This window comes from Giraffa tippelskirchi, chromosome 5 (assembly GCF_054371585.1).
Source record: "Giraffa tippelskirchi isolate mGirTip1 chromosome 5, T2T-mGirTip1v1.2.pri, whole genome shotgun sequence".
Taxonomy (NCBI): Eukaryota; Metazoa; Chordata; class Mammalia; order Artiodactyla; family Giraffidae; genus Giraffa; species Giraffa tippelskirchi.
Window position 1 is genome coordinate 97,343,130 of NC_137279.1, and position 9,697 is coordinate 97,352,826.

The window sequence follows — 9,697 nt, forward strand, 5'->3', positions numbered from 1 at the left end:
CGAACGACTCTGGGCCCGAGGCCAGGACCCAGAGGTGGCCCACAGGTGAGGCCTGAACTCTGGGCGCCAGGCCGAGCCCACTGCCTTGGAGCTCAGACTCCCAGACAGAAACTCGGAACATCGCGCTCCCTGGGAGTGCGGCGAGCGGGTGCGGTAAGCGCGCTGCGGAGGGCCTCCCAGAATCAGGTCAGAGGGTGATAGAGAATCAATGCTGTCTTTGTGCTCAGCGGTTTCCTAGGGAGAAAAGGAGAGGAGAGTGGGAGGGGCGGCCCAACTACGCGGTCCGCTGCAGACTCGGGATGCGGTAGGACTGGGAGGTAGGGAGCCGGACAGTCAGGGCTTAAGTGAGGGGTGGCATTCTGTGCCCCCGAGAGGTGCTCTTCTTGAGCATGCCGTGGGTGCTCTCAGGGCGGTTTGTATGCAGGCAGTTTGTTTCTGGCCTGAAACGACCCCGGAAGGCGAGGGAGGAGCAAGAGGATACAAGTGAGGCGAGGGACGAAGGATGGCTCAGCCTGGAGAAACTTGAGCAGCCGCAGGGGACGGGAGCCAAGGGGTGGGGCTGGGGAGGGGAGTGGGGGGAGTCGCCAGATCAGACCCTGGAGAAGAGCCCCAGTGTTCCGGAATGGGCACAGGAGACGGGGGTGACGCCCCCTCCCCTAGGGCCGCGGTGTCTCTTGAGGAGGAGAGTGAATATGAGGGAGTTCCAGCTCTGGGTCAGTGTTTGTGACTACAGACCTTTTGATAATGTGGTGTTACCCGATTCTGCTAAAAGGGGTCTAGGGTGCCAGTGGGTGTGTTAGACCTTCTCACTCTGAAGTGGGTGTACATCTTTAGTACCAGTGAAAGCAGTGGGAGAGTCTGCGTACTCGTGTGTCCGAGGCCTGACTGTCCAGCCCTGGACTCCCTCTATTTCTCTCCGGACCCCCAGACTTGGCCGCCCTTTGTTTTCGCCGCTCAAAATGGGCCTAGTGCGCCGGTTGGGCCCCCAAAGAAGGGAGCGGCGGCAGATCACCCGGTGTACGTTTGCAGCATCATTCACCTTGGGCTCCCCTTCTTTCCTTGCCCAGGCCTCCACGCTGGACTTGGATCCTCTCGGCCTCGTGGAATTCGGGACTTTCAGCACCCCACCACCACCGCCTCATGTGGCTCTTGGAGAAAGCTGGCTACCAGGTAGGGGCCGAGGAGTCCAGGGCCCGGTGGGCGCCCTCCAGTTTGTTTCCTAAGCGCCGCCCCCCGTGCCCACTGGCTCGCCCTTGCCCCAACGTCCTCACCCCGGACCGCATCCCGCAGTTCTTCATTCCGCCTCGGCTCCGGGACCCAGGTGGCGCGCAGCCCCACAGCGGCGGGCGCGGCCTCCCCGCGACCTGTTCGCTGCCACACCTGGCTGGCCGCGAAGGCTGGGCCTTCCTGCCCGAGAGCCCGCACACGCGCCGGCGCGAGTCCCTGTTTCACTGGCCACCGGCCACCCCCGTCGGCGGGCTGCCCCCCGCGCCGTCCCAGCTGCACGTCTCCGCCCCGGACCTGCGACTCTGCCAGGCCCCCGACAGCGACACGGCGTCGTCGCCTGATTCGTCGCCCTTCGGCTCGCCGCGGCCAGGCCTCGACCGGCCCCGGCCGCCCCGGCCGCGCTCGCTGTCCCGGGTGCAGGCGAGCTCGGCCGACACCAGCCCGCACGCCTCGCGCCGCGCAGGACCACCCACACCGCCCCTCTTCCACCTCGATTTCTTGTGCTGCCAACTGCGGCCGACCCAGGAGAGCGTGCTGCACCTCGAGCCCCGGGGAGGGCAGCTGCGGCTCTCCGCCGAGTACCCGGCCGGGCCCGGGAGGCTGCGGCTGCGCCTGGTGAGCGCCGAGGGCCTGCCGCAGTCGCGGGCCGGCCCCGGGAGCGGCGGCGGCGGCTGCTGCGTGGTGCTGAGGCTGCGGCCGCGCGCCCGGCCGCGGGGCCAGCGGAGCAGAGTGGTCAAGTGCAGCACCAACCCCATCTTCAACGAGGACTTTTTCTTCGATGGGCTCGGCCCGCCGGACCTGGCCGCCCACAGTCTGAGGGCCAAGGTGATGGACAGGGGCGCAGGATTGCGCAGGGACGTGCTGCTGGGGGAGTGTGAGACGCCCCTGATTGCCCTGCTGCCGCCCTTGGGTGGTGGGCTAGGTCCCGGGGCCTCCCTAGTGCCTGCCCATCTCAGCCTGTAGCCTGAGAGACGGTCTCTTCCTCAGGAGGGCTCCACCGGGTCTTCAGTCTTCATTCTTTCCATCTGCCCAGCATGTATTTATTTTTGCAAATAAAATATCTTTCTCCCTTTGTTTGCACACTGCGCTATCAGATCTGCAGCCTGCCCTCCTCCCTCTGCCCCGGCCCTACAAGAGATGGAGGAAGCTCATTCAGGTTTTCTGATTTGGAGCAGGCCTTAAGAAGTGGTTCTCAAACTTGAATGTGATTATCACAATTACCAGACATCAAAAATCCTGAATGAGCTTGTTAAACACAGGGAAAGAATCCTGAGCTCTGTTCCTCAGAGACTCTGACACTAGTTCACTAGGTCTGAGCTGAGTGGGTCTGAGGTCCCTGCTCAACAAGACCCCTATCCCTTCAGGGGGCCCTCCAACCACTGAAAAGCTCTGTGACTGAAGCCAGCATAACTCACCTTCCCCTGGAGGTTCCTGGGGGCTGCACAGGGAAAATCAACACTCCCCACCCATCTAGCACCCCACTCACACCCACATCTGATCTGAAGAGAGAGATGAAATTTCTGGGTCTTGGGAGTGAGTCAGAGGATGTCAGACTAGCAGACTATGCCTTTAGGGATCCTCTCTCCTGCCTGTTCCTTCCACACCTAGGCCTCCCTGGGGAGTAAAACTGCACTTGAGTGCTGAAAGACCAAGATATAAGGTCACAGGGATTGAGGTCCTGGGGGCAGAGGGGTCCCACTGGACTGTGAGAGCTATTCTCATGGATGCCCAGAAAAGGCTACCCAGGTGAGTAGGGGCAGAATGTGGAAGATGGATACATGTAGGTCATATTGTATTTACCTCCTACCTGAATGTCCCTGACGTCAGCAGTGACCTTCTTCTCTCTCACCCTTCCTTCTCTGAAGCTGGTTCCTCTTGGCTCAGGCCAGGCTTGGAAGAGGAAAAAAGGGAATAGGAGAGGGAGGGAGACACCGTGCCAACCCAGCTTCTTTTTCCCACCCCCTTGGGTCATTTCTCATTTTGCCAAGTGCTCCTAACTAGGGCCAAGCCTTCGTTACCTAGATAAACCTCAGCATATATAATGCTAGCATTATATACACACACTCACATACACACCCTCACCATGCTCCTCCATTCCGTCTCCCTCCCCTAATTAGGTCCCTCCCCAACCCCCCAGGCCAGGGAAATCTTGCTCCAGATGTCCACCAGGTGGTAGCGTTGATCAACTAATATTAAGCACTAACAGCTACAAAAAAGATGATCGCCATGAAATGGCAACCCACTCCAGAACTCTTGCCTGGAGAATCCTGTGGACAGAGGAGCCTGGTGGGCTGCTGTCCATGGGGTCTCACAGAGTCGGACATGACTGAAGCAACTTAGCAGCAGCAGCATGCAAGGAATCTTATCCAACAACTTGTCAGCAACTCCCATGAGAGTTAAGTACTATTGTTAATATTGTTATCCAGTGTGACCTCAAGTTTTACTAATCCAGTGAGGGATAGAACTAGGATTCAAACCACAGTCTGGCCTTAGAGTCTGAGCTCTCAATCACCTCACTATAGTGGTGCTGGAGAAGACTCTTTTGAGAGTCCCTTGGACAGCAAGATCAAACCAGTCAATCCTACAGGAAATCAACCCTTAATATTCATTGCAGAGGACACCATCTTATGGCAAAAAGCAAACAAGAAATAGCCTCTTGGCGCAAATGAAAGAGGAGAGTGATAAAGCTGGCTTAAAACTCAACATTCAAAAAAAGAAGATCATGGCATCTGGTCCATTGAATTCAGTCACTCAGTCATGTCCAACTCTTTTCAACCCCAAGGACTACAGCACGCCAGGTTTCCCTGTCCATCACCAACTCCCGGAGCCTGCTCAAACTCATGCCCATCGAGCTGGTGATGCCATCCGACCATCTCATCCTCTGTCGTCCCCTTCTCCTCCTCCCTTCAATCTTTCCCTGTATCAGGGTCTTTTCCAATGAGTCATTTCTTCTCATCATATGGCCAAAGTATTGGAGTTTCAGCCTCAGCATCAGTCCTTCCAATGAATATTCAGGACTACTCAGGATTTCCTTTAGGATTGACTGATTTAATCTCCTTGCAGTCCAAGGGACTCTCAAGAATCTTCTTCAACACCACAGTTCAAAAGCATCAGTTCTTCAGCGCTCAGCCTTCTTTATGGTCCAACTCTCACATCCATACGTGACTAATGGAAAGTCCAGAGTTTAGTTTTGACTAGACCTTTGTTGGCAAAGTAATATCTCTGCTTTTTAATATGCTGTCTAGGTTGGTCACAGCTTTTCCTCCAAGGAGCAAGCGTCTTTTAATTTCATGGCTGCAGTCACCATCTGCAGTTATTTTGGAGCCCGAGAAAATAAAGTCTGTCACCGTTTCCATTGTTTCCCCATCTATTTGCCATGAAGTGATGGGAGGAGAAGGGGATGACAGAGGATGAGATGGTTGGATGGCATTACCGATGCAATGGACATGAGTTTGAGTAGGCTCTGTGAGTTGGTGAAGGACAGGGAAGCCTGGCGTGCTGCAGTCCATGGGGTCACAAAGAGTCGGACACGACTGAGTGACTGAACTGACTGACTGATGGGACCAGATGCCATGATTTTAGTTTTTTTACTGGTCCCATCACCTCATGGCAAATAGATGGGGAAGCAATGGAAACAGTGATAGACTTTATTTTCTTGGGCTCCAAAATCACAGCAGATGATGACTGCAGCCATGAAATTAAAAGATGCTTGCTCCTTGGAAGAAAAGTCATGACAAACCTAGACAGCATATTAAAGAGCAGAGACATTACTTTGCCAACAAAGGTCTAGTCCAAACTGAACTATGGGTTTTCCAGTAGTCACCTATGGACATGAGAGCTGGACCATAAAGAAGGCTGAGTGCCAAAGAACTGGTGCTTTTGAACTGTCATGTTGGAGAAGACTCTTGAGAGTCCCTTGGACTGCAAGGAGATCCAACCAGTTAATCCTAAGGGAATCAGTTCTGAATATTCATTGGAACGACTGATGCTGAAGTTCCAACACTTTAGCCACCTGATGTGAAGGGCTGACACCCTGATTCTGGGAAAGATTGAAGGCAGGAGAAGGGGACGACAGAGGATGAGATAGTTGGATGGCATCACCAACTCGATGGACATGAGTTTGCACAAGCTCCAGGAGTTGGTAATGGACAGGGAAGCCTGGAGTGCTGCAGTCCATGGGGTCACACAACCTAGTAACTGAACAACAACAACATAATATCCTAAGTGCCAGCTGTCACCTCCCAATCAGGTCACTTCCTTCCCTAGGATGATAGCTCTCCAATCTTTTCAACATGTGAAGTCCACCCATAGGTCCAGTTCTATCCCTAGTACTGTCGTACTTCAACCCCAAATCCTCCCCTAACAACATTTGGTGAACAGCTGTATTTGATGCCTATTTCAAAGGAGAAAGAAAAGAAGAGGCCATTCACCCTTCATTCCTGCCGTCCTTCAACAAATACTTATGGAGGGCCAGCAGGGGCTTCCCTGGTGGCTCAGTCAGTAAAGGATCTGACTGCAACACAGGAGACCTGGGTTTGATTCCTGGGTCAGGAAGATCCCCTGGAGAAGGGAATGGCAACCCACTCCAGTATTCTTGCCTGGAGAATTTCATGGACAGAGGAGACTGGCAGACTACAGTCCATAGAGTCGCACAGAATGGGATACAACTGAGCAACTGAGCACATACACACACGGCAGGTGCTGGACTTTGGATACAGCAGTGATCAAAACAGAAACGGGAGCCTGTTACACAGAATGAAGTAAGTCAAAAAGAGAAAGATAAATATCGATATTAACACATATGTATGGAATCTAGAAAAATGGTAGCGATGGACTTATTTGCAGGGCGGCAATAGAGACTCAGGGCTTCCCAGGTGGAGCTAGTGGTAAAGAACCCTAGAGAATCCCTTGGACAGAGGAGTCTTGGGGGCTACAGTCCATAGCGTCACAAACAGTCTAACACAACTGAAGTGACTTAGCATGCAGGCACAATAGAGACACAGACATAAAGGACAAGCTTGTGGACACAGGGAAGGAAAGGAGAGGGTGGGATGAATTGAGAGGGTAGCATTGAAACATATACATTACTGTATGTAAAATAGCTAGCTAATGGGTAGTTGCTATATGACACAGAGAGCTGCTCTGTGACAACCTAGAAGGGTGGGAGGGAGGTTCAAGAGGGAGGGGACATATGTCTACCTATGGCTGATTCATGTTGATGTATGGCAGAAACCAGCACAATATTGAAAGCAATTATATTCCAATTAATAAATAAACAGTGAAAAAAAAACAGAAATGGGAATCAGACAAGTTACAAAATGAATAAGTAAAATGTAAAAATATTACTTGGTAATCTGTTTTAGAGAAAATTGAAGCAGGAAAGGGGCAAAGGAAGGAAGTCAGACAGAGAGAAGAAGGGAGGAATGGAAAGAGAGAGACAGAGACTGAAACATTTCTTTTTAACCACAGTACTTTGTACCCGTAGGTCCTGTATTTTACTCATTATGCCAGTTAATCATTGCAGCCACTCAGCAAGGTGGGTTCTGTTACCATTTGACCGAGCCGATAGATCAGAGAGGTTAAGTAAACTTGCCTGAGGATCAGCCCTGGCTGCAGGGAAATTTCAGATCTGTGGCTTCCTCCAAACCTACTGCTGCTCAGAGGTGGCTGAGAGGTGAGAATTCAAGTCCATTCCAGTCAGGAGCAGTTCACTCAGTCCACAGCTGTGACCTTCCCTTCCCCACACCGTGGGGACCACAATGTCTCAGGAGGAACTTCCTGGCGAACTAAAGCCACAAAAGCATACCCTGGGGCCAATAAGGTCAGAAGAACCCCTCCAGTGTGCAAACTGCTCTGGCCTCAAAGTATGTCCAGACACAAGTCTGGACTGATATTGTCCCCCTTTTATTTTTTTTTAATTAATTTATTTTAATTGGAGGCTAATTACTTTATAATATTGTAGTGGGTTTTGCCATACATCGACATGAATCAGCCATGGGTGTCCATGTGTCCTCCATCCTGAACTTATTGCCCCCCTTTTAATGATGTGGTAATTGAGGCCTGATAATAGTAAGCTGCATTCTTATCTGTCTTTTGGCTCCAAAAATCAGAGCTCCTGTTTTTCAACCCTCCTTGCTGCATCTAAGCCTAAATGACCATAAATGTTAACTGACAGGCAGGGGCAAAGTGAACGTTCAGGGCCAGTTACTAGGGTCAAATTTCTACTCTCCCTCCACCCACAGTGGCCTTTGTGACAGGAAAGGGGAGAGCTGGTGACTGTGAGGTGTTTATAAAAGTGGGATGTCTTTTCTTTCATGATTGAGGGGCCTGGGCCCCCATCCTGAGTCACTTCAGTGGGTTGAGGTCTCCCCAGGCATGGACCTCTGGGTCAGGCTTCCCAGAGGGGATGGGCCTCGAAGGATGGAGCTGAGGTAGTATGTGGCATGCAGGCTGCCCAGGTCCCCCATACTTTCCACCTTTCCACCCCAGGCCCCCCCAGGAGGGCAGGCCTGCCCTGAGCTTTAAGTGGTTTCTGTGGTTTAGGGGTGGGGAAGAAGGGAAAGAGAAGTTGGTGACTGTTCCCCAGTTCCAAGCCGCCACCACCACCCTCCACCCCCTCTAAGCTGCTTGCCCCTCACTTTCAGATTCCCCTGATAAGGGAACTTGGGCACGTGGGGGGTGAAATGATTCTCTGATCCCTATCAGCCTCTTCCTTGCATAAAAACGTGAGGAGGAAATAACCAATGCCCTGCTCTGAAAGGACTGATTCTTCCAGAAAGGGGGCTGTGATTGGAGCAGAAGAGAGGAAGGGTAGGCATGAGGGGACTTCCCAAAAGGATGAGTTACCTTCTTGCCCCAGGGAGAAAGAACACCAGCCATCCATGCTGAGGGCAAGGAAGGGGTAGAAAAGTCCAGGAAGTATGTAACTAGCTTAGGTCTAGGAGGACTCTGTCTTCCCAACTACCAGTCACTTCCTTCCCATCTTACACAGTGACCCGAAGTGGCGGGGCTGAGAGAGGCAACCAGACCTGTGGTATCTGGGGCAGGCAGGGCTGCCTGGCACCATGCTGGGGCCAAGTGCCCATTGCCAGGCGCTCTGCATGGCCTCTGCTCTGTGCCCATGCTTGGGAGGTTAGGAAGGATCCTGAGAGACCCAGAGTCACAGAGGAAGGGAGGCTTAAAGAGAAGAAAAGAGAGAGATGAGGCACAGAAAACAGAAGAGCCGTAGGCATGGGGGGTTGGCAGGGGGAAACACAGAGAGAGGGTCCTGAGTGGAAGCAAAGCCAATCATGGGTGGGGAGGGGCTAGCAGAGCAGCACTCCCGGTGCCCCTGCCCTCCTGCCTCTCACTGACTCTATTGATCTGCCTGGGGGTTCTTCAGAGAGCTTTGCTTACTGAAGCCTGCCCAAGGGGCTGCACCCCAAAACAGACCAACATCCTGTTCTGTGCAGAGAAGTGTACATAGATGCGTGGGCCATGCATTTACCAAAAGGACACGGGGATAATCAGAGTCTCAGAGACACAGACACACGCCCTCAGACTCTCGGTACGAGAAGGTCCCCAAAAGTTTCCACTTCACTCTTCCTCACTCCCTACCCTCTTGTCAACCATCCTGGGAGCTGGAAAGTCCTTCTCTACCTCTAACCTCTGTCCTGTAAGCTGCAGCCCTAGGAGACTCTGGAAGCCACCTGGGAATGGAGGAGCCGCTAGGAGCCAAGCATGAAGCTCCAGGGTGGGGCACGAGTGGAGGATGGCGAGATGGGAGGGCAGGCCCGGGAGGGGACAGCCACCCGCCCTCTCCACGCCAGGTGCCACGTGCACCACGTCGGGGGGAGTGGGGAGTGGGCCGCAGTCACGAGGCTGAGGCGTGTCTGGCTCCTGCTCTGCTGTTTACCAGCTGGGAGTGAGAGCAGGAGGAGGTGCCAGGGAGCCTCCCCACTGCAGCCTGGCCCCTGGCCAGCCGGCCTGTTGGGTAACCAGGAGAGCCAGGCCCAGCTAATCAAACTCTGGGCCAAGGCTGTGCAGGCTATCAGTGGCACCCAGGACCCTCAAAAGCTGTATCCTGTGGCCTCCCCAGAGCCCTTCCTCCGTGGGGGCTACCAGACTGGGCGGGTGGGGGGGTCTCCTTCCTGCAACTAGGGCAGTGTAGCATGTCTCCTCTACGCTCCTCTCCCCATTGCTCCTCTGCCTCAGTACACACTCCAGGACTGCCCCCCAGCACCCAGCAGACCAGGAGGCTGTGAAGGCATCAGGGAGCTGGGGAGTTCTAGAGAAGGTCAGCATAGTGCAGAGGATAAGCAGGCAGAGGCCTCAAGGAAACCAAGAACTGCTGGGATGAACCCAACCTCACCCTGTAGAAGAGGCACCATCCCCCAAATAAGCCATCCCATCTTCATCTCTCCCCTTCCCACCTCCCCTTTACCAATCACCTGTCTTGGTGGCTCAGTGGTAAAGAATCCACCTGCTAATG

At 53.6% G+C, this 9,697-nt stretch overlaps 1 protein-coding gene across 3 annotated transcripts; it reads left to right on the forward strand.

Annotated features, from left to right (window-relative positions):
* The first annotated feature begins 285 nt into the window (after positions 1–285).
* Positions 286–2,307, forward strand: C2CD4D (C2 calcium dependent domain containing 4D). Of its 3 annotated transcripts, none has more exons than XM_081490867.1 (2): positions 286–713; positions 1,068–2,307. In XM_081490867.1, exon 2 carries the CDS (start codon positions 1,141–1,143, stop codon positions 2,188–2,190), a length of 1,050 nt encoding a protein of 349 aa, XP_081346993.1. In that variant the 5' UTR covers positions 286–713; positions 1,068–1,140; the 3' UTR covers positions 2,191–2,307. The 3 variants fall into 3 exon arrangements, with proteins under 3 accessions (XP_081346993.1, XP_081346992.1, XP_081346994.1); XM_081490866.1 differs by having other exon boundaries at positions 286–483; XM_081490868.1 differs by having other exon boundaries at positions 286–317.
* Positions 2,308–9,697: the final 7,390 nt, after the last annotated feature.